This window comes from Alosa sapidissima, chromosome 10 (assembly GCF_018492685.1).
Source record: "Alosa sapidissima isolate fAloSap1 chromosome 10, fAloSap1.pri, whole genome shotgun sequence".
In the NCBI taxonomy this organism is placed as follows: domain Eukaryota; kingdom Metazoa; phylum Chordata; class Actinopteri; order Clupeiformes; family Clupeidae; genus Alosa; species Alosa sapidissima.
Genome location: NC_055966.1, coordinates 20,906,992 through 20,931,638, shown reverse-complemented (window position 1 = coordinate 20,931,638; position 24,647 = coordinate 20,906,992). Strand labels below are relative to the sequence as shown.

At 42.3% G+C, this 24,647-nt stretch overlaps 2 protein-coding genes across 3 annotated transcripts in view; both read left to right on the top strand.

The window, feature by feature from the left end:
- Positions 1-2,751, top strand: part of npr1b (natriuretic peptide receptor 1b) — a 67,706-nt gene extending 64,955 nt beyond the window's left edge. For both annotated transcript variants that reach the window (XM_042106938.1, XM_042106937.1), the window contains exons 22-23: positions 600-698; positions 1,367-2,751. In XM_042106938.1, coding sequence (XP_041962872.1) covers positions 600-698; positions 1,367-1,518 — 251 coding nt within the window. In that variant the 3' untranslated portion in view covers positions 1,519-2,751. The remainder of the gene's footprint in view (positions 1-599; positions 699-1,366) is intronic.
- A 2,006-nt stretch (positions 2,752-4,757) lies between these two features.
- Positions 4,758-24,647, top strand: part of gon4lb (gon-4 like b) — a 29,767-nt gene continuing 9,877 nt past the window's right edge. The window contains exons 1-17 of the mRNA XM_042106575.1: positions 4,758-4,860; positions 5,563-5,804; positions 5,993-6,085; positions 6,332-6,594; positions 7,189-7,263; positions 7,367-7,417; positions 7,512-7,550; positions 9,692-9,790; positions 9,889-10,011; positions 11,427-11,603; positions 12,547-12,769; positions 13,827-13,928; positions 14,299-14,339; positions 15,050-15,168; positions 21,392-21,593; positions 22,135-22,221; positions 22,652-22,826. Of these exons, the coding sequence (XP_041962509.1) occupies positions 5,573-5,804; positions 5,993-6,085; positions 6,332-6,594; positions 7,189-7,263; positions 7,367-7,417; positions 7,512-7,550; positions 9,692-9,790; positions 9,889-10,011; positions 11,427-11,603; positions 12,547-12,769; positions 13,827-13,928; positions 14,299-14,339; positions 15,050-15,168; positions 21,392-21,593; positions 22,135-22,221; positions 22,652-22,826 (2,101 nt within the window). The 5' untranslated portion in view covers positions 4,758-4,860; positions 5,563-5,572. The remainder of the gene's footprint in view (positions 4,861-5,562; positions 5,805-5,992; positions 6,086-6,331; positions 6,595-7,188; positions 7,264-7,366; positions 7,418-7,511; positions 7,551-9,691; positions 9,791-9,888; positions 10,012-11,426; positions 11,604-12,546; positions 12,770-13,826; positions 13,929-14,298; positions 14,340-15,049; positions 15,169-21,391; positions 21,594-22,134; positions 22,222-22,651; positions 22,827-24,647) is intronic.

Sequence of the window (24,647 nt, the reverse complement as noted above, 5' to 3'; positions counted from 1 at the left end):
GTGATAAAAAGGTATGCATGTGGAGGTATATATGAAGAGTTCAGATGCAAAAGCCTCTAAACGCCACCTCTGTCAAATGAGATAACGATGGTGAGTGAATGCTCTCCACACAAAGTATACGTTAATCAAATAATTTAGCTTCAAAACCTGCTAAATACTAGCCTAGAAATCTAGACGCGCCCCTAGCGGCGGCAAATTACATTTGCTGCCAGAGCTAGCTAAATACCACACTCTTCTTGGTCTGAAATATTGATTTGTTGGCAAAAACATGCTCATTTAAAAGAAAAGTAATCAGACGGATTTAGAGGGTTTTGTATCTGAACTCTTCATGCATATCATTAATGTTTGAAGAGACTGATGATGAGTTGCTAGTTTTGCTTGACAATAACCACCAGACCACTGGTACTAAAAGAGGAGGTCATCTTGCCCACTGAGCCTTAAGAGGAAATGCTGAAAGGAACAAAGTGTTTTTTATCTGCATTGTGCAGCTGTCCTTCCCATCGACCTCTGCACCAGATGAGTGTCAATGTTCTTTGTTTGGATGTGTGTGTGTGTGTGTGTGTGTGTGTGTGTGTGTGTGTGTGTGTGTGTGTGTACAGGCCCTGTTTGCGCCGGTGTGGTTGGACTGAAAATGCCTCGGTATTGTCTCTTTGGAGACACGGTCAACACATCCTCTCGCATGGAATCCACTGGCGAAGGTAACACCGAATACTCAAATTTGAACTACAGGATAGGACTCATTTCCATTTTTTTACCAAAGTCATTGTCTCACTTTATTCTCAGTCCCATCCTCTGTGCTGTGAGCTCCACCTCTCCACACTGAGCAATCAGCACATCATTATGCACTGAGGTGGCTCTTTCCATTTTTATCCCTGTGCAGTAACATAAGAGAATGGAATAGAATTCAGCTGACTGTGGCTACTAGAGAAATGAGAATGACAGTAGCAAGTATAGATGGCACAAGGTAACTAATACCCTCCACCCAGGGAAAGATCCAGCCTCATTCAATATGGATCAAAGGCAGTATAATTGCCACGGATGGAAGAGGAAAGGTCTGGGTGAGGCTGGAATCAAATTAGGGATCACCTAATTAATGCATCTGCATAACATAGACACCGCATCACGCTCCACATGGACTGTGTGCTCTGCGTTGGACAGCTTCAGTTAAAAGAGTGATATTCACACCTGGCATCAAAGGTGACTCTACTGTTTGCGTGTTGACATCAGCAATGTGTGACTTCTTCTCATGCTATGACTAACTGACTAATTACTGACTCTCTCTCTTTCTCTCTCAATCTCTTACCTCTCCTGTACTCTCTCTCTCTCTCTCTCATTCTCTCTCTTCCTTCCTCTCTCCACCTTTTAGCCTTGAGAATCCATTTGTCAGAGGCAACACACAATGTGCTGCTGGAGTTCAACTGTTTCCAGCTGGAGCTGAGAGGAGATGTGGAGATGAAAGGCAAGGGGAAGATGAGGACCTACTGGCTACTGGGGGAGAGCACAAGTGACAGTGACTAAACGCTTTCTGCGGCCTGTGACAGAATGGACAAACGGGTTGAGGATGGGGGGTCACTGTTGGCCACGACACAAAAGAAACTCTAGAAGTACGCATACTCTTGAATCGCACCCCTCACCACCACCACCACCAAAAAAATAAAAAATACACTTTCTATTATCACTTGTCCCAATTGTGTGGATTTGGCCTTTTGTTGCTTTGTAAATGTTTCAGTGTTTTTCACACCACTCATATATGGTTCTGCAAGAATGAAGAATTCAGTCCGGTGGTGGCAGTGTCTCTCTTCGTCTTGTTAATGGTTAATGATATAGCATTGCCATCTAGTGGTCCTGTAATGTAATCCGGCTGGCGTGGCACATTGGAAAGTATTCAAGCACTTCAAAGAACAAACAACTGAGCCTTATTTGGTATAAAATGTTGAATACACTGTGTGTGTGTGTGTGTGTGTGTGTGTGAGTGAGTGAGTGAGTGAGTGAGTGAGAGTGTGTGCATAACTATGTTGGTACTCCTACAACACTTTAAGTAAATCTCACTAAAGAATAACTGCATAGAAGCAGAAGACCATTAGCTCACTTACACTAAATATCATTATTCACCGGAAATGTGCTCAAAATGACAGCTATGTATAAATATCTTGCCAAGATGTGATTCTTTGTAGTTGTATCAATGTATATCTTTTATGTCACACAACCTGGCAATAAGTTGGACACTTGTTGATGGTACTCCAGTTTTTGCCGGTGCCAGTATGGTCAGCCACCTGTCTTGGAGCTCAACCGATTCAGTGTTTCATTGACCTATGGGAGAAATGGATCGAGTACTTTGCCACAACAATATAGTATATCAGCAAGACTGTCAGAGATGACCTGAAAACAATGAACTCTAGTTTTGGTCATTGCTCAGAAATCACCGATGAAAGGACACTGCTTCAGCTGACATTCAAAAGGTTTATATGGATGAAGCTACTCTCTTATCATCGTGAAACACTGAGATTGTCTGTAGTAATGGATCCTTTGGCAATAGATTTACAGGAAGAATGTCTTATAGGGGATTATGTATTTTATGTTCCATACATGTGCCATATGGTGGTTTAAAGACTATGTTACCTTTGATGTGATTTGTTGTTCATTGTTTAAATAGTTCATTGTAACTTACATAATAATGTAGCTTCCCAAGATCCGTTACCCTGTTTTCCTGTCTGTGTTGTTTGTTTTTTAAGAATTAAAAGATCAAATGCCTGAAGTGTTTTCTCTGGAGGGTAATCCAGGTTGTGTCATTGAGACTTATGGTCTTTGCCATTCTTTCCAAAATCATTTATTTGCTGTAATGTGCATTCATGGTCTACATTAACATGTGTACATTAAACAATTTACTGCATACAATTATGGACAGCATCGCTACAGAAAATATGTTTTATTATTCATGTATTCATCACATTGCTTTTCAGACAAACTAAAGACGGATGGGTAGCAAAGACTATTAGACATTCCAGTTGTCACAAAACACAATCTGCCAAACAGACATTTGTCAGTAAAGTCACTGGCTGGGCTGAAACCTCTGATGTTCAGGACATCAGACAAAAGCAGCATAATGGTTCAAGTATTAGATATTTTATCTCATCAGCTAATTTATGATCTCTGTTACAGCAGAAGTTTTCATTGATGTCTGTCTGTAGACCTACTTCCCTACAAAGTGGGCACCTATGGGGCATCACCACGGAAAGTGGTGTAGCCTATGGAGACAAAGATGCTATAGAGTGCCAAGTCAAGTTGGTTGAATGACCTTATGGAACAATTTAGTTTAAAATGCATTACGACTCATGGGAACGATAACAAGGTTCCCATCTTGTTCACTGAATGTCTCTTGGAGTCCCCAAAACGCGAACTTCTCATTTGGAGCGCTGTCCGGGAGTCAATGCCCTGACCGATGCCAAGCGCTTTTTGAGTATATGCGTTAACCGTCCTTTAGTGCAAGGTGGGACAGGTGAGGGGTGGCAGGAGTCCGCGAGGCGAAACTTTTCTGCCTGACCGATCGCGCAACGGAGACCATTGGCAGTACCACAGGACAACGAACGTGCAGGAGTTTTCACTTCATGTGGAATGTTTCCTATATCGGTTAGGGAGTAAGACTGGCGTCTTAACGTTGGATGCCCAGAATGTTGTAGGCCTTTGCCCTCAGTGGCGCACACACTGTGTGCATGGCCCTCGAAGAATAACGACTCTCTTCTTGGAACGCAGGGGCTCTCTCCTAGCGCGAGAAATCCATAAGGAGTTGTGATTTTTGTCAAGTGAGGAAGAGACATCGCTGCTCTGGTGGTCGGGTCAGCTGAAATGTCATTAGAAAACTGTGACAAAAAGAACTCCACACCAGCATTTGACTTAACATGCCTGTCTCTGACAGACGACAACGTTAACCACGGCATTGTGTGCCGTCGCAAGGTCCCAAAATCAGTGTCCTCCCGGTCACTCGGATTTTGAAGTCCCCGACGGCGTGATTGGCAGAGTGGTGGAATTGTAAATTTCGGAACACTGTCGGGTGTCACCACCATGTCGCGCAATGAAAGATGTTTCATTGCAAACACCTGTGTGTCAAGATAGTTGATATGACGGACACAGTTGTCTTGGCAGAGTTTCTTGGTGGACGGAATTTCTTTCCCCATTTTCAAAAGTGGTTTATGTGCAGATGAGGTCATTAAAGAAATTTAACTTGGAGTTTTGCAATTGCCCTTTGTGCTGTCCATCTGCGCCTCTCCTGTTGGCATAACTGACTCTGTCGCTCTCTTCATTGCAGCAAGCTGCTTCACCCTAGGTAGCCAGCCTACTTTGGCTCAATGAATTGGGGACATGATTATATATCCTAGACCTGCTACCCGTTGTCGTGTCATCAGGACCAGCCTAACTCCGCCCAGTCTATCTGTGTGAAAGTCTTGCAGTAATTGACCATCATATTGGCTAGGCCTACATAGGCTACGATTAACTTAATATGGTTAAATTCCAGTTTACCCTGAGTAGCCTAATTATAGGCCTAAATCATACAAATAGCATATCATCTAGACAAATGTTTTAAACGTATTCATTTAGGCCTAAGTATGGTTAGTTATTTATGTTATGTGTAACTACTAAATATTTGGAAGATAATATTGTTTGCATTGGTTTAACTTTTCCCTCGCTGACGTTTTTTGGATCCGAAGGCACATAGATGTGGAACATAATATATGGCTACAGATGTAATAGGGAAGAATATGAGTGTCACACAGTGCATCGCTAGCTGGTTAGGCATAGCAGAGTCCGTTTACGTTAGACATTCTCTGGGCATAGCCACTGATGGCTACAAACAAACCGGTCTGGGTAAGCGGGTTGCTTTTGCCATTCGTTTAATTGTGTTTTAAAGCACTATTAAGTATATCAACATTGGACGTATTAAAGAGGAATTTGAGTTTTTTTGAAAATGCACCCGTTTGCAAACCGTTGCTTTATCTTTGCTAGAACTAGTTGGCTAATCAACCAGTTAGCAATAGCTTGCTAGTGTAATTAAGCTAGCCAGCGTTAGCTAACTACATCTGAGATAACTGTTTGCTTCTGCGATGTTATGTTACAATCGTTTCTGGGTACAAAGAAATGTTCTCTTTATTCTTTTCGAGTTTGAGTATTTTATTGGTTTTAGCAGACATTCTTCTCATTAATGTTGCGTTAGTTTATCATCACAGCAAAATAAATATGCAACCCGCCAAGCTCATCAATGATGTCAAAGTTAGCTAAATGTATATCTGGAAATTGAGGTGAACTCAGTGAGGCAAACTGCAGCGTTAATGTCTTTGAATGTAACTAGTCACCCAGTTGTACCATGTTTTATCATCACCACTGAACCAGAAAGCAGGGAAAGTAAAGTGTTTAAATACTGTCTGTTCGAGACAGGGGTTTAACAATGTTATCAACAACAGTAACGTTAGGGCAAGAGTTTCGCGCCTTGTGTTGTCACTCGTTTGAACTTAAGGCACTAGTGAAGTAACCGTGTTGTTTCTATCATGTGTGCTCCTGTTGGTTAACAAGCACCGTGAAAATGGGCCAGAAACGGAAGACGAAGTCTCCAGAACCAAAGTCTACTCGCTTGAAAAGACCTAAAAGGGTTGTCAGGTCGAGGTCGCCGGCCAGAAAGAAACTGCGGCTCAGTCCCAGAAAGAGGCTTGCTGTCACTCCGCAGAAACAGAAGTTGAGGAAGAATGCGAAACCGCTTCAGTCACCCAGAAGGCTATCCCCCAGATTGAAATGTCAAGACAATACATCCAATTCGGGTGAGTATGTTATAAACTAGAAGCTAGATAAATGGAAAAAGTAGCTTGTAACTTGTCTTAAGATGACAAAACATTGCTTCTTGATAGTAGGAAACTAACAGGAGCTAACAGCTAACAGGAGTTGTCATCATGGAAATAAGATGTATCTGGATATAATGTAGATCCACGTTGTACTTTTGTGTTTTTAGACCACAGTGGGTCGGAGAACCGGTCCTCCAGCCTACTGTCATCTTCCCTTCAGTCAGAGGAGGACACAGAGCCAGGATTGGTGATCACTCTGGGTGAGCACTCCTTTTCAGGAAAGAAAATAAGAACATCTGACTGGCTCTGCCTCCCTACTGATGTTTTCACCGGCAATCACACAGCGAATATCTCTGGTCATGCCATGCTAGTTTGATTGCTTGAGAGGACTCTGTTGTCTTATGTGTAATGTTGGGAATCTGTTTTTATTTTAGCTAATAAATGTTTCAGTGCCCAGGAGTATGTCTCATCTTCCTATGTTTATTGTTTTGTTTATGCATGTTTAGAGGAAGAGCACTGCAAGATACAGAAACAAACGAGGAAGAAGAATGGCAGAAGAGCAAAGACAACCTGCACAGACAGTGAAAGGGAGGAGAGGAAGGAGAAGAAGAAGGAAGATGAGCTGGAGAAGGACTCTGAGTCCACCACAGAAGAAGAAGAAGGTGGTGACGACCAGTCAGACGATGACTTTGGGAAGCTGGACAGAGACCTGGAGAGGAAGTCGCGTGAGCATAACTTGACTGCTGTCAACGTCAGGGACATTCTTCATGTAGGTCTTCTGAATACTTTGCTAGTTCTGTGTCCTCATAATGCAGTTAGCAGGGTTTTCTTAATCAAAGTTACAGAATAATAGTGTAGAAATTATATTATAGTTGATATAGTGCATTTTAGAGTGTCCTTACCATTCTGTATTAGGTTCACATTGATGAACAGATGAATTTATATAATTTGGCCCAAATAGTTCTACTGTGCACTGGTTTTCTTGTTCGTTTGTGTGTGATTTTGGGTGGTTGTCATGTTAGCATTACTGCTGTTCTTGTATTGTGTGTTGTACTGTGTATTGTTGACAAAAAGCTGAAATGCTTTTAGGTTTAAAATAATGATCTATTTATGAGAGCATGCTCCCGAGTGTAGCTGTGTTTTGTTTTTTTTGCTCTTTGCACGTTTTTTCTTTGTTTTAGGCATTTTTAGCATTTCTTTTTTTACATCTTTGGGTTGGAAAAATAACAAGTGAAAATAGCTGGAGACATCTCGAGATATTTTTAAGAGAAAAAAAAAGGGAAACTGCAGGTGGCATCAATTATTTGTTGTAAGTTGAGAAGTATTTCATACAAACTAAACTTTTTGTATTATTTGTTTACAGGAAGTTATCACTAATGAGCATGTTGTGGCAATGATGAAAACTGCCATCATAGAGACACAAGATATGCCATTGTTTGTGAGTTCCCACGATATATACTACCTGACTTATTTTCTTCTGCAGTTTTTAAAATATGTCTTTTGCATGGTACTTTCTGAAATGTTTTTGTTTTAAATTAAAGGAGCCCAAAATGACCAGATCTAAGCTCAAAGAAGTTGTTGAGAAAGGGGAGGTAAAGTTTTGATTTGTTTATTTTTAGTGCCATTATCGGAAATGAAGTATGTGTTCTGCAGTGGTTGGGTACCCATTCTGCTTTTTTGTCACAGGGAATTCCTATCTGGACCAAAAAGCCTAAAGAAGTCAAGGTATGTATCTACTTGCCACACAAAAAGTGAACTTTCTGTTTGATTAAAAGTCCCCGTTTCAGGGGGTGCTGTGGCTACAGTGCCTGTACCATATTGGAGTCCAAGTGCCCATGAGGACCTGAATTCGAGTCCGACCCTGGGCCGCCGTGGCCTACTGGTTAGCACTTTGGACTTGTAACCGGAGGGTTGCCGGTTCGAACCCCGACCAGTAGGCCACGGCTGAAGTGCCCTTGAGCAAGGCACCTAACCCCTCACTGCGCCGGGATTAGTGTGTGCTTCAGCTCACTGTGTGTTCACTGTGTGCAGTGTGTTTCCCTAATTCACGGATTGGGTTAAATGCAGAGACCAAATTTCCCTCACGGGATCAAAAGAGTGTGTATATATATATATATATATATATATATATATATATATATATATATATATATATATATATATCCTGATCCCACCCCATTTCTCTCTGTCTTCCACTCACTTCCTGTCAGCCAAGGCAAAACATATATATATATATATATATATATCATACCTTCGTGTTTCTTTTGTGGACATTTTCAGCTTTCTTTTACATTATTGGTTAAAAATGATAGAAGAAAAATGAAATGGCACAACCCAGAAAAAGATTATTTACAATTTATTTAAATTTGTCTTAATGGCAAAGGCCACACCCAATCTGCGAGCACTTAATTTTTCTGGGCTTTTCAAAGAACATCTCTAAGGCTCTTTGGTAATTGAATTGAATTGTGGGGGGGCCATTAATGCTGACACGCATGCACGTAGCCAGATGCTCTCCTTGTAGTCCATTTCTCAGTCCCAAAACAACAAACCCACGTATAAAAAAGTAAATACTCACTTTTCTTCTACATCACTCCCACAGTTACCATACAACTCACTCACAATTAACTCGAAAAAGACCTAGGCTACTTGATTGAAGTGCGACCGTTCGTCTCACCGTCAAGAGAACGCTGAAGTTATGAGAACACGTCTTTCTGATAAGAGAATGTAGGCTCCTATATGTCTAATGCCGTAAACGTAGAAAAGGTCTGTTTGTGATAGCCTATTATAGCTAAGTGGACAGAATTTAGGCTATACGTATATGCCAACGTATGCTCATATTTCCTTTAACTATCAGACAGTTTAAACAGGCCTAGACTGTGTTCGCCTAGCTTTCCCATGCAAACATTACATATAGCCCTATGCTAACGTTACAAGTCTAGGCTACAATTAACGTTAAGACCATACACCTTGTAGCACATTGGTTTACTCTATTGCATTACTTACGTTTTAATAATTTGTCGTTGAATGTTGATGGAGGCTCATCTTTGGGAAATCAGCTCTCTGGATAAAATTGTCAGCCGGAACAAGAGTTCTCAGAGTTGACGACACGGGGGGTAAATCCAATCAGCAGAAAGAACCGCATCACAACAGTAGGCTAAATCGCAACAAACCCCCCCCCCCCCCCCCCATGTTAAATTCATTTCGGTAATCATGAATTGGTTTCTTTTATTTGATGTAGGCTAGGAGAGGAGGATGCATGTTTCACATTAGTGTCAATGTGTCAAAGCAGGCTTTGGATCAGAGGAATTGCTCAAGCTTAACATACGTATGGCATAGGCTACAAGCGAATTCACGGCATACAAACAGCTTCGTGATGAAATATAACTAATATCATTTTTTATTGTCACCAGGCCTATAAGTAGGCTATTTATTGTGTAACCTACAAGTGAACGATGACACCATAGGCTACACTGTGGCGGAGCAAGACCCCATCAGTCGGATAGCTAAACAATGTAACCGTGTTCAGAACGTAGGCTAGCCATATGGGCTGCAGACTTGTCTTTGGGCTTGTAATCACCTGACACATCATGCCGCATATATGTCCTGAATAATGAGAGGCTAAGTGCGGATTTGATGCACTTAACTTACTCAAGACTTTCAGAAAACAATTTCGAGATGACGTTGGCCGTTGTGCTTTTACAGTGTGTTAAGTGAATCTCGTGATATTATGTTGCAGCGGCGCTGAAAATCCAGCGGCGGCGCTGCGCCGCTGTTAAATACATTGTAGGGGAAACACTGTATATATATATATATATATGTGTGTATGTATGAAAAAAGTTGCCGTTTCATTCTTCTTATCCCTCTAGCCTCCACAGTTTGTTGATATCCCCTTGGAGGAAGATGAAGACTCCTCTGATGAAGAGTACTGTCCAGACGAGGATGAGGAGGATGAAACAGCTGAAGATGTGCGTGAGATCCTGCACTCATCTGTCAGTATGTCAGTATGTTGCGGGGTTGAGTCTAATAGAGAGTGATTTGTGGTTGTGGCTTGTTATCTCTCCAGACTTTTCAGGAGAGTGATGTGGACAGCACAGCCTCGTCACCCCGGGTTAGCAGAGCAGGAGGAGCCAGAACCCCCGTCGGACATTCTAAGAGTGGTGATGAGAAGTACCTCAGCCCTAAACCGGTAAGAGCCAAAGAGTCAGCGTTGATGTCATTTTTTACTGTCAAACTAATGCTTCTCCTAGGCTTAATAGAGGGGATTAATGTTGTCACGATACCAAAATTAATGTTTCGATACCGATACCAAGTCAAGAACTTCTTTGATGCTTTTTAAAAAATGTATTTGATTTGGGGGCCCCACCACCTTGACATCATCATCAGTAATATTGAATATACTGTAGTGTGATCATTCACACCAGTGGCCATCCCAGATTCTGCTTGACTCTCTCCACACAAACACACATGGAAAATGATGGCTTATGTCATATTTCATATATTCTGCATAATTACTAGTAAATATATTTAGCAATTTGAAAACTATTCTAAAACTATAACTATTTTTAAACTATTACACTTAGGCATAACTTTAATGTGGTGTGTAGGTCTAATTGAGTGCACATTGGTGATGTGTGTGTGTGTGTGTGTGTGTGTGTGTGTGTGTGTGTGTGTGATTGAGTGCGTGTAATTGAGTCACTTTAAGAGATGGCCTACGTGAGGGTAATTGACCTTGTCTCACGGTTTTAGTCTAGTATATAAAAGTTGCACATAGCGCATAAGAATATGTGGATGCAATTAATTATGTTTTGTATGTCATTAGATAAAATAAATGTTCAAATGTACAAGTCGAAGAAAATCTTTCTGGGATCATAGAAGAGATAAGTGTCCTGCAATGTTCATTAATGATTTTAGCGAGCAATAATTGTCAAACGTGACCTGAGCTAGCGGGATAGTTAGCAAGGATCTCTCTTCAGATGTAAAAGTTTGCCATGGTTGCTTAGCCTATTTCTAAATTACATTGAACCCAAATAGTAGGCCTAAATGACCAAAATCCCACAGCCTAGGTAGGTTAGCAACACAAACTTGTGAGATGCAAATGAGCAAATCAACTTGATATTAGCCTATTATAATGTGTTACCATAGCATCACTTGAACTAGCAGCCATGTCTCGCTGTTTATAGCACGACAGCTGCGCTTACGTGTGTGTGAGGAGAAAAGACTCACCGCCACAGGTTAGGGGAGGAGGTGCTAGAAGCATGCCTTGTGCACACGCATGTTACTTCAAAAGAACAAGGTCATTCTCAAAAGTATCGATACTAATAAAATTAGGCATCGTGACATTTTTAATTTCAGGGTATTGCGATACTTTTGTAGTATCGGTGCACCGTGCAACACTAGAGTGGATGCCAAACATTTGTGTGCACTTTTGTCATGTACACTTACATTGATTTGAACAGTTAATTACTTGCCCCATGCATGTTGACACAATGCTTCATGTAGAAATCGTTACATAATTGGCAAAACATCAATATGAGCACCTAATACTTTCAACGCCCCCTTCAACACTGATTTCAACACCATTGCCTCCACTTCTCCCCCCAGAAACCAAAGGCTTCCAGACACCTGCGAGTGGCAGCTGTGCCCATGGGCCCCCCTCCTCCTCCACAGTCCTGCAGCTCCCCACGCTCCACCGGACCTCCTGACTGCACCTTCATGGAGAAGCTCCACGCTGTGGATGAGGAGCTGGCTTTCAGTCCCATCTGCTTGGAGCCCTATCAGGTACACACAGTGATGAAATACTGGTGTTATACAGTATAGAGATTCCCGTGTATGTGGTGTTTATATCAGGCAGTGTATGTCATTTTACAGTGCTGTGAAATGTTCGTCAGACATTTTTTATTTGGCTCTGAGCTGTGGTGGTGGGACAAATGATCACACACACACACACACTCTCTCTCTCTCTCACTCACACACACACACACACACACACACACACACACACACCAGTGACGTGCGGCTAGGAAGCTAGTTGATTACAAGTTTGATAGCTAGCAAAATTGGCTAATTTCCTAAATAAAATCTGTCTAGTTAGCTCTTGTTGAAGTGGTCGGTCATCCTGTGTCCCGCACACACTGACTGGTCGTTTGTAAACTTTCCCCAATGAATTTGATAGTACTTTCCCATGCAAACTACTTAGTTTTTGTCCTTATCCGGAACCCGAGCAACATTGCCTGCTGCATTGTTTCCTAGAAACCAAAAAGGCGCTAACATTCTGGCATAAACATTTCTCTGCAGAAATGTTGATTGTCTTGGGCTTGGTGTAGCCTAAAGGCAAACTGAGTAGGCACGAGTAGGCTATGTTTTCTTGCATTGAAGTTGTAGGCATTTAAAAGCAGTCAGCATTGGTGTGATGCTCCCATTGGGATAAGAGGACTGCTAGTTTTACAGCTAACACAAGGTATACTTATTCACTGTAAAGAATAACTTGTTTCATTCAAAGCCTAGTTAAGTTGATAATGTTTCCATGCAGGCTATCATGATTAATGTGGGTTAGTCTTATTGGCTAGGCCTATACAGTACTGTATGTGCTGTTGACTGACATGTGGCAGGTGATGCTCCATCCCCTTGTCTCATAGACTTACGGAGGATTCCTTGAGTGCTGTGTCTTATTACAAAGTGTCTGTCAATATTCCTTAAACATCATCTAACCCTTTGCCCTCAGACCTTGAGTAATGCCGGCGGGACTGATTGTGCCAATGACAGCCTGGTGGCATGCCGGACACGCTCCAAGCGCCCACTCCGAGACGTCCCCCTGGGCATGCTGGAGGCAGAACTCCACGCCCCCGACATCACGCCAGACATGTATGACTGCGGCTTGGCTTTGGAAGACCGCGACTGGAGCGAGTGGCTGCAGGGCCTCATGGCCTCAGACATCGACAATGAAGGTGAGCAGCCACATCTAACATTCAAGCTACATTGCAAAGGAGACCTCGGGTTGCAATAATAATACTACTACAATAAATGCTTCTACCAAAGGATGAGAGAGCAGGAGTTTAAGTACTAGTCAAAGTGTGGTTGAAGATAGTGGTAGAAGGAGCATGAGGTAGAAGGAACTAGAAAGGAGGGAAGGAGGTAAGTGCATGGTAAGTCATAGGTGTGTTTGGTTGTTAGATGTGTTAAGAGAGGAAGTGCTCTCAGAGGAGTTGGTTCTTCAGGAGTCACCAAGAAGTAGGCTTCCAGCCAGGAACAGGATTTCATCTAGAGATTCATAAACTCCAAACCAACCAAACTCGTTTCATATTTTTGGTTTTTGCCCTTTTAGATGTAAGTGAAACTGATTAAATGTGTGTGAATGAAAGTGAGTGTGTGTGTGTGTGTGTGTGTGTGTGTGTGTGTGATATTGCTCCCTCTCAGCACTTCTCAGATGGCTGCCTTTAAAACTCCTAATGGCCTCCTATTTGCGTCTGTGTTGTACGTGGATGGTCACTTTAATGGCCCCCACTCTGTTTGCCTTCTTGTGTTTATGTTCTGCTGACCTTTTCCCCATTTCCTGAGTCTAACTCTTCCTCTCCTTCCAGCTCTCTCTCTCTCTCTCTCTCTCTCTCTCTCTCTCTCTCTCTCTGTCTCTCTCTCTCTCTCTCTGTTTCCTTTCCCTTTCTCTCCTTCTCTCCATCGTTGTCTTTTCATCACTGCATCTGGGCTCCCAGAACGTGTAGTGCAGAATCACTGCTCCCATGTGTCCACTCTGTGGCACGCTTGCTTGTCACTCACTGACATGCACGTATGCACAAACACGTGCACACACGCACACACATTTGCACAATTTTACTCACACCTACAAACCATGAATGTGTTGTTGTGCCTTGTCTTGATTCATTTTCTAAGGTGAAAACAGGCCAAGCTTAGTCCAATGTGTAATTTTGCCAGATTTTAGGTCTGGTCATGAACTGGTGGTTTCATCTTGACTGCTTCATCCTGACTCCCTCTATCTTGTCTCTGCAGAGGAGGGTGATGATGAGGATGACCCGGAGTATAACTTCCTAGACGACCTGGATGAGCCTGACCAGGAGGACTACCGTACTGACCGGGCTGTCCGTATAACCAGTAAGTTCATCTGTGACCAGTGTTTCTGGAAGATGGTCATTGTAACACTCCCATCTCCTGTGATGTACACTTTTTGCTATTCCTCTTCAAGTACATAGAAAAATACTACAGGGTTCCCACGGGTCATGGAATTTCTGGAAGATCATGGAATTCTGGAAAGTCAATTCCAGTCATGGAATTTTACATTTGAATTAGTGGGAACCTTGATACTACTAAGACATTTACCATTGGAGGCCTTGCTGCATTATTGGCAGGAATGAATGTCAACAATTACTTATGTTGGTTTGAACTAACAGACACAAGTGTCACCTGTAGCTGATACTTTGAGTTACCGATGGCTAACTGCACATACGTTGTTTCTCTTTTTTAGAGAGGGAAGTGAATGAGCTGATGGAGGAGTTGTTTGAGACGGTAAGTACTAGCCCCCTCAGTTCTATGAATGCTCCCATCAATCCCCCCATAGAGCATAGTTTCTTAAAGGAAAACTGGCATTTTTCACATAGATCTCTCTTTCTTGAGGTCACCAAGTACTGTTGGTACAAAAACCCCTGAAAAAAAGGCTCCAAAATTGGTACTACCTAGCTTGAGTTGCTGCAGCCAGGTAGCTACAGTGCTACACTCGGGGGGCATCTTTAAAATCATGCCCCCAGACTGTAGCTCTGTAGCTGCCTGGGTGCTTTAGCTGTTGGCTGCAGCAACTTAAGCTAGGTAGCTCCGATTGTTTTCGTTTTGGGTTTTTTTTCGTACCGACAGTACTCTGTGACTTTGAGAAACAGAGATCTATGTAAAAAATGGCTCGAGTTTTCCTTTAATGTCAGGTAGCTGAGTCCTTTGAGCACAGCGCCTCTGCTCTCACAACTTCCCATACTTCTCTTCCAGGGGAGAAGTTAATTCAGAAGAGTTTGATTAATTTTCAGATGTGAGATTTATACACTTGAGGGTGAATGTACTCATTTCCTAGAGACTACTGAGATGTGTGGTAGATGGATGGTGTAGTGATTGATTTATGTAGGGCACCAAGTAAATCCTTTGCTCGTTCTCTGCTTTGATAAATCATGGTACCACCTTGACAATGATATTCTCTTTCTGCTGGCTACTTTATCTATCCCAACCTTCCCCAGTTCCAGGATGAGCTAGGTTGTCGTGAACAGGATAGAGAAGGGCATGAGGAGGATGAGGAGAGGGACGAAGAGCCACCACCTCCCACTGCCCCCAACTTCAACGTTCCTCAGGCCATAAGGTACAGCATCCCACAAGTCCTCTTTTCAGTCGTCTCTCCTCACTACTCCCCTCTCCCTCCTCCCTCCTCTCCAGAAGCCTGCACCAAAGATTGTTAAGGCGGAGCAAGATACTTCGTCGTAGTTCATGTCTATGGGCGCGAAATGGGGATCGAATCCTGTCTGCATAAAGAGGCGTGTCGATGACGTATTGACGAGCGTACGTTGCAACCGTCCAACAGCAGCTGCATAAATAACCGGCGCACACCTGATATAAGGTCGATTTTCTCCAGACTGGAATTCTCAAAAATGCTAAAAATGTACCTGAAATGTTCAGAAGGGTTTGAGGATCATGAAAATGTGCCCGAAATTCACATTCCTAACTCTATAGAACCAAGACCTTAGCATATGCGGTGAAATTCTGATCTATGCCCATAGACTTCAATGGAGCAGTCGCTGCCTCTGCTCTGCATAAAGGGGGATTTTGACCCCCCCCCCTCGTGCGATCCGGGTTCCCGGAAGTGGCTCCTGATGAAATATCTTGCTCCACCTTAACAATCTTTGCCTGCACCTCTCTCTGACTGACCTCCTCTACTCCCCTCTCCCACATCCGTTTCCTTTTCCACCCTTTTCACTTCTCGCCCGTCGCCACCTCATTGCTGTGGGTTTTACCCTTTCACCTAAAAACGAGCCGGGCAGATTAAAAATCCCCTGCCTCAGCCCGTCTGGCTGTTGACAGTATGTCTTAGTCAGCGCCCTCAGCATACGTGACGGATCGTTTACTCAGTGTAAGGATAAGTGCTGGCTGCCCGGTGGCTACGTGACCAGGTGCTCACATGTGACAGTTCAGGACGGAATGTTAACCCCTTTTGTGGAAAACAACTTGTGCCTCTTCACTTAAGGTATAAGATGTTACCTCATGGCTGTAAATGATTCACGTATCTGGAAATACCCACACTTGTACATGTGTATCCAGTGACACACAACGGATTTAGGAGGAACACACACACACACGTACACCATCCCAGTGTTTCCCACAGAATTGGATTAAATTTGTGGCGGTAGCTGACTTGGACAACGGTGGGGGGGCCTGTCACATAAGACGTTCGTGAGCAACACAGTTAAAAGGCTGCTGATGTGTGGATGCAATTCATAACGTTTTCTACATAGTTAAAATAAAGGTTGTACTTCTCCTTGGGACAAGCACTTTTGAATTTTGGAAAACACTTTTCCATTTACATTGGGATTTTGTAAACATTCAGTGTCAGTCAATAAAATGAGCCCTTCAACGAAATTGACAAGCAGCTGTATGTAGGCTACGCATGCTAAATTCGACATCCAAACAGTATTCTAACGTTAGCTTTGAGATACTGCTTGATTGCATAGCTTAACTTAGTTTAGTCTCTTCAATGTAGCCTACTATGTTGTGATAAGACCTTAGCAGAGTTAACTTCAATGCAGCAGTTTTGAACAAATGTGCGCAGCATGGTCACGATGCTAAGCGGATTTAATAGCAATTTAGCCAGACGTCTTCTATGCAATGCTTCTATGTGGCAACAACAATCCTTCAGCAATCGTGGATATTTTGTTAAATGCACATGCAGAGGAGGGGCAGCAGGCTACGAGAGAGAGCGGGGCGGGGCAAGGAAAGGCTGCATGCGTAAAAAGCGCAGCTCAATGGCAATGCAAGGATTTGATCTTATATTTATTAAACATAGAATATTAATCTGTGGCGGCCGATTTTGATTTCATGGCGCACCGCCACAGATTAGTCAATGTATGGGAAACACTGCCATCCATTATTTTCTGACTATTAAACTATACGCTTAATTAAACCCCTTACCTGTTCACTAGGGGGCGATATATATATATATATATATATATATATATATATATATATATATATATATATATATATATATATATATATATATATATATATATATATATATATATCTCTATATATCGCCCCCTAGTGAACAGGTAAGGGGTTTAATTAAGCTTATATATATATATATATATATGACTCATACATTCCCAGGAGGTAGGCTCTGCGGGAGAAGCAGCAGAGCAAGTGTCACGTGATCACTAGTGGGTCACAACATTGTCCCACGCAGCTTAATGTTTATTTTGTGCAGCAAGAGTAGCCTACTTGGGATTTTATGCGGCTACTTTTGTTCAAGTAGCATTGATGAGAGTCACGTTTTTTCCTACATGGTATTATATGGAGAGAAAACATTGGCCTTTGAGTATTTTAATAGTCAGAACAAATAGAACAAATAACTATTCTCATGTAACTCTTTTGTAAATGGACTGAAGTTCGCTCTAAATATCTACGTTTACCGATTATGCTAACCGTTAGCATCTCTATGGGATTTCTCATATACATTAGCCATAAGCTAACGCATTAGTTTCTATAACTTGGAATGCTAACCTACATGATCGCTCTAAAACAAAACATAGAAGGAAATAACTGAGATGTAGGCTACTCTGTTGGTCTGCTCTTAGTTTTACAGTGAATCCTATGTAAAGGTTTGAAAGGAACTTCAGCTTCAGACTTTCTCTTGGGAAACTGTTAGGCCTATTCATCTTCTCTTATGTAGCTGGCTAGACCATGTCATTGCCACACACACAAGTGGGGGCTGAATTGGAAATGTGTCACAGAGTGACAGTGCATTGGTTGATTTAGTTAAAAAGTCACAGGTTAGGTTATTGGTTATTATTGTAATGATTCTATTCATAAATAATGAGCTGTAAAGTAACTCAGACTTTAACAAAATCAATTTTTTAAAGGATATCGACTAATTATCGTTATCGTCAAAATCACAAAAAATATCGATATTATTTTTTGTCCATGTCGCCCACCCCTACTGTTTACTCTGTTGACAGTCTAAAGAACATGATGATGCACATTTGTTGACGTTTGTCATATGAAACTGAGTTACTAAGTTGTATGCAGTAGAATTGGGAATATGTGTTAATAACACAAATTGATTCATATACATTACATGTGGACGGACACACACACACACACACACACACACACACACACACAGTCCTCCCTTCGGGACAGTGCAGCAGAGGGGTGCTGTGGCTGTTTGGGTAGGGAGGCAGAGAGATGCTCTTTGGGTGCAGAAGCCTGTTCGCTTTGAAGAATGAGTGTCACAGCCCCTGCATTACAGAGCTACAAAACACCTCATTATCAACATAGAGCACAACAAAACAGACACATAGCCCTCTAACCATTACTGACTTCCTGGAAATGTGTTTGTATTCTCAGGAATTGTGGAGCATATGCGATTTTGAGGAGCAATTATGGATAATTCACATGTAACAAGCAAACATGCCAGTAAATGACATGAAAGATGTCTCATTTGCTGTCAACAGACTCATACATATTCAACACTTTTATCAGGCCTGACAATGTGTGCCATGTCCATTCCAAAATAATTGTTCAGCATTCCATCTTGAATATACTTGTTAACTTATTCCCCAAAATATATTTTAAGAGGCAGTGATCCTTAATTGTCCGTGTTTCTCTATCTTGCTGACTGGGAGTCAGTGACTGATGTTTTCTCATCTGGCAGACCTATTGTGTGTCTCAGTTGGCAGCACGTCAAAGCTGGTCCAGGTGCCAAAGCATTCATCAGCGTATGGGCTCAGATTGAGAAAATAAATTAAATCTCATGTTGAAAGGTGTGGGTGTGTGTGTGTGTGTTTTGGGGGAGACGTCAGTGCGACCTTCCAAGAATAGGGTAGGCATACGGGAATAGCCAGCAGCTGCCTGCCTGCCCTTTCTGCTAGCACCCCACCCCATTCCTGAGAGGACACAGACACACACAGGCACACTAACTCACCCTCTGTATCTCATAAATCCCTCATGTACCGGTCCCATCTTTCTACACCCCCCCCCCCCCTCCTCTTTATCCCTCTCTTTCTCTTTATCTCTTTCTCCTTCCTCTCTTCTTTGCCATCTCTTATCATTGAATTGACAGACAGCAGTTCGTTTCTCCTCTCTGCGGCGTAGCTCACTGTAACAGAGTTCAGTTGGCAGTGACCAACTTTATTAAACTCTTCACCTTCTTTGAAACGGAAATCACCCTACTGTCATACTCATGGTTTAGCTGTGAACACGGCTTTGCACAACAAGGGCAGCAAACAACTAATAGCTCTGCTTAGCAATTACCCTATGAATCTGGAATATGTCAAGAGCATGTTGATAAAGCTCAAGCCTTTTTTTATTAGCTTCGGGACTGCATTTGTGTGCAGTTCCCAGACATAGTTATTTAACAATCCGGTCCTCTATCAAACACCCTTTTATCCAACTTTTAATAACATCAGCTGAAGTAAATATTTAATGTCCTACAGGGAATATTTGTTTTACAGGCACTGTTGTATAAAGACCATCAATCCAAGTCTGCCGGGAAAAAGAGAAGTAATCTGTGAAGGAAATTTGCTGTCCAGTAGGCCACTAAAACATTACTTTGATTGAAAGGAAGGGAACAGAATATAACTGGAACCCACCTGAATGATTCTAGCTTGTATGTGTGAAGGGTGATAAGAAAATAGTAAGTAAAGACTTATAGCACGGGTAACCATGTGTGTTTACGGCTTGCAGTATGCAGGGCTTAAAGCTCCCAGCCGCTGTGCCTGAATTCAGGCATGGGCCAGGCCATTTAAGATATGAAAAGAAAGATAATTATTTACAGTTAAGAACAAAATTATTCATACCCCTGGCAAATGTTGATTTAATGTTGATTAAATTTCTCTTGACCAATATGTTTGTTCTGACTGAAAAGGCCAGAGTGATGGTAAAGAATCGTTCCTGCCTAAAAACCTTCATCAACATTAAATCAATATTTGCCAGGGGTATGCATCACTTTGTTCTTAACTGTACGTAGACTTCAAAAGTTTCTAATAACTTCAGGCAAAAAAAAGGTTCCTTGTTTTAAGGTCCGACAGTGCAGTGCATGGTCATAAATAGAGGGTCGTTGCCTCATGTGAAATGTAGCTCCTCGTTTAGTTTAGTACACAGAGCTGGGGCCAAAGCTCGGCCGCCCCACACAGGCAGTGGACGCTGCTGGCGTCACGACAGTGGTTGTCCAGGGCACAGATAGAGATCTGGGTATCCTGCGGCGGCCCGTAAATGTTAACGAGGTTGAGCGTGACGTCAGTGCCAGAGTCCTGTTTCCATGGGTCCCTGGTCAGTGGCCTGCCACGGATGGTGTGAGAGAGGGTGGCTGCCCTCAGGCTGATCGAGCTGTGATGGAGGTGACTGAGGCTTCATGTAACACAGCACCCGCTGAGGAACAGATACTTGTGGTACACAGATGGACACTCGAGATGAACACAAACAGAATGTAATGCTACTTCACAAAGCTGTGTATGTGTGTGTGAGCATGATTGGTTGGTCTCCATTCAGCCATAAACAGCACAATTGATCTGAGAGCTCCACGGGATTTGTGGAAATATTGTGTAACAGCTGGCTTTAAAGGTACACTATGCAGGTTTAGGTATTTTTTGGCAACTCTAGAGCTCCCTCTAGAGTCGTGATATATTTATATTTTACTCTGCTGTTGTAAATAGCGAACTTCTCGTGACTTATCCCCCCTGTACACAATGAAAATGCTTTTGTTGTGGAGGTGAAGGATTAACAACAGGCCAAAGAGCCTAAAGAGATCTCCAAAGAGTTATATATCTATTGACAAGGTAGTCTTTCACAATTCTTGCGAGATTTGTCGGACCGCCGTTCTTGAAGTTGCATGGCTGGTTTTCTCGGTAGCAACTCACTACGTCTATGCTGTGTATAGCTATGCTATGTGAACGATAAGTCTATTACAAGTTCATTTACCATCAGATTGACTTCATTAAGGTTATATTAAGGTGAAAATTTTGCATAGCGTACCTTTTAACCTTAAAGCAATTGGTTTTGGTTAAACAAAAAAAAAACACTACTGAAAAAGCATGGCCACAGAACTTAATGGTGTATAGCTGTGGCAGTTGGTTGGAATATCTGTCCGTAGAAAATTACTTTTGAAGTTGTTGCCATGAAGAACATCCTCCAGCTGGTCAAGTCTAATGGCGAGGTATTGAAGTGGCTTGTTGTGGCATACTGCCTCTTTAAGAGTCTTCATCATCTGTTCTTATGTCATGAATATCATTTTCACTACAAAAAAAGGCGCTAATAACATTTCTCATACCTCTGGAAAGTGGGATTGCCATTGAACCTGTCCTGTGCTATCTCAGGTTTGAGGAACCTCTGGCCAAGATCCTCAATGCTTGCCGGCTCACTGTCATGGGTCAGCAGGACTCCCCGCCTCAGTGCAGAGAGAGTCAGCCCAGGGTTTCCCACAGTGCACCTGTGCCGCAAGTGGTCTTGATTCCCCCACCGTGCACTCTGGTCCTCTCGGCGGAACAGAAACGGCAGCTACAGCAACAGGTTCAGCAGGTGAGGTGTTATCATTCAGTCTTTCAACACACGCTCACATTCAAAGCTCTTGTTTGTCTGTCTGTCATTGGGTTTCCTGGGAGTTGTTAGTGCCATGGCCACCTGCAGTGGTTAATTGTCAGTGCCACTCCGGGGAACCTACAGTGCAGCGCATGGTTGACCTTTGGCAGACACACTAGACTGATTTCATCAAATTATAAAGCCCCTAGCTGACTGAGCCAGGTGTGTTAAGTTTAAGACAGAAATTAATTTCTGAGAGCTTACAATTCATTCATTAATGCTGGATTTGAGTACCGGTACATTGAAACTGCTGGTTAAGACCAAGACCATAATTAATTTTCTGAAGACCTACTCAACGCAATTTAAACTTCCTATACATGTTATAAACCCATTTTAACACCTGTTCTGTTTACCTGTCCCAGCTGACCAAACATTCACTTGGGCATAGCCTACTATCTATGGTACTCTTACTGGTATGAATAATTGGCAGTTTGTATTAAATGTGTTTTATCATTGTGTAACCCCCCCCCCCCCAATCCAGCACATCCAGCTGCTCACACAAGTAAACATGCTAAGCGCTCCAGTGGAAGCTCTGCACAATGAAGCAGTCACCACCAAGATGTACCTGGTGAGTTTACTGTGTGCACGTTTCAGTGGGAGGGCTACAGAGGTGGACTGTGTGTGTGTGTGTCAGGACCATAAAGATAGTCAGAATGGACATAAATGTCTTGAGTTTGAAAATATAATTTTTGCCCTCAGTGTTTTCCAGTGGAAGCTGCAGATGTGTGTGTCTGCTTGCCTGGTATCAGACAGAAAATCTGCTCTTTGATCATCAACATTTTCTTTTCACTCTGCTGTGATCTTGAACCAATATACCTTAATTCCCCCATCCTCTCTCTTCAGCTTGAGCACAAAAAAGTTGTAACATTTACTTTTTAACTTGATGATTGTATGTCCATGTGTTCTATTACGCTGCCTTTTGTTAAGCACCTTGTAACTTGGATTTCTGAAAGTGTTCTACAAATAAAGAGTATTTTAAAATCCTCCTCCCATCACAGTCGGAGCTGCAGTCGTTTGCTGAGCGAGGAGAGCAGATGAAGGCAGCGGTACAGCCGGGCTTTGTGAGTGCATTCCGGGCCTGCAACCTGCAGCCCTCCCAGGACCTGCTGGAGGAGCTGAATAACACCCCCTCTGTCCTCCTGCCTCCTGCCAAACCTCTACGCTCTCACCCAGGTGAGCAGAAACAAGTCAGCTCAGAGACCTCAGAACCAGGGAAATGTTACAGGGCCTCAGATCAGAGGTAGATGAGTGGTGGAGGTACCGAATCTTTTAAAAATGAAGATGGCATAGACGTGTACATACAACCCCAAATCAGAAAAAGTTGGGACGTTGTATAAAATGATTATAAAAACAGAGTGTAATAATCTGCAGATCTCTTAAGCTCTATTTAATAGAATACTTAGTTGCAAAAAGGACACCGACAACATACACTGCCTGGACAAAAAACAAGTCACACACTCTAATATTTTGTTGGACCGCCTTTAGCTTTGATTACGCATTTGCTGTGGCATCGTTTCCACAAGCTTCTGCAATGTCACAACATTTATTTCTGTCCAGCGTTGCATTAATTTTTTGCCAAGATCTTGTATTGATGATGGGAGACCACCGCGCAAAGTCTTCTCCAGCATATGCCAGAGATTCTTAATGGGGTTAAGGTCTGGACTCTGTGTCTGGTGATGATGTCTCATGCTCCCTGAACCACTCTTATACAATTTCAGCCCTGGCATTGTCATCTTGGAATATGCCTGTGCCATCAGCGGATAAAAAATCCAATGATGGAATAACCTGGTCATTCAGTATATTCAGGTAGTCAGCTGACCTCATTCTTTAGGCGCATAATGTTGCTGAAACTAGACCTTGACCAACTGCAGCAACCAATAGCATTGCCCCCACAGGGAGGCTCTTACCTTAGTTAAATCCAGGTGTTGACCTCTTTTTTTTTTTTGGCTGGGCAGTGTATCAAATGTTAACAATTACAAATTTGACTGTTTCATGGAAAATGTATGTTAATTTTGAATTTGATACCAGCAACATGTTTCAGAAAAAGTTGGGACGGGGTAACAAAATGCTGGGAAAGTTGTGTAATGATAAAGAAAACGAAAGGAGGAATGTTTCACAACTAGTAAAGCAGGTCTCTTAGAAGTAAAGATGTAGGGGTATTTACCACTCTGTGTAAACCTGTGTGCACAAATGATGAAACAATGTAATTTTAATGCTTCTTAACATTCAGTTGTGAAGTATTTGGGGAGTTCGTCATCTACAGGACATAATATAATTAGAACATTCAGAGAATTGAGAGAAATCTTTGCAAACCAAGGGATAGAGCTGAAAAACAATTTTGGATGGCTGTGGTCTTTTGGACCTTAAATGGCACTGCATCAATACCAGACCTGTTTCTGTAAAGAAAATCATTGTATGGGCTCAGGAAAACCTCTAATAACCTCTGATATGATTTTCTATGCGCACAGTTTGATACTCAGTTTAAACACTTCAAACCATGCAACAGCCAAAATTGGACATGATATAGAAAATACCACAGTCTTATCTCGGCCTGAGCTTGTTTAAAATGGACTGAGATAACATGGAAAAAAGGTCCTGTGGTTAGACCAATCAAAATTTGTCTTTTTGGAAATCATGGACTCTGGGCTAAAGAGGAGAGGGCCTATCCAAATATCCAACCTATCCAACTTGTTTTAGTGTTCAGCTCGAAACCCAACATCTATGACTGTGTGGAGGTCCATTAGTGCTTACAGCATAGGCATCTTGCACATCTGGCAAAGCACAATCAATTCTGAATGATGTATACCGGTTTTGAGCAACATATACTGGCATCCAGGCAATGACTTTTCCAGGGAAGACCTTGCATATTTTAGGAAAACAATGCCATAATGAATTCTGCACATATTTAAACACTATTTCTCCATAGAGGAAGAACCCAGACTGCCTATCTGCAGTCCTGACCTGTTAAATTAGGTGCATTATGGAATGACAAAC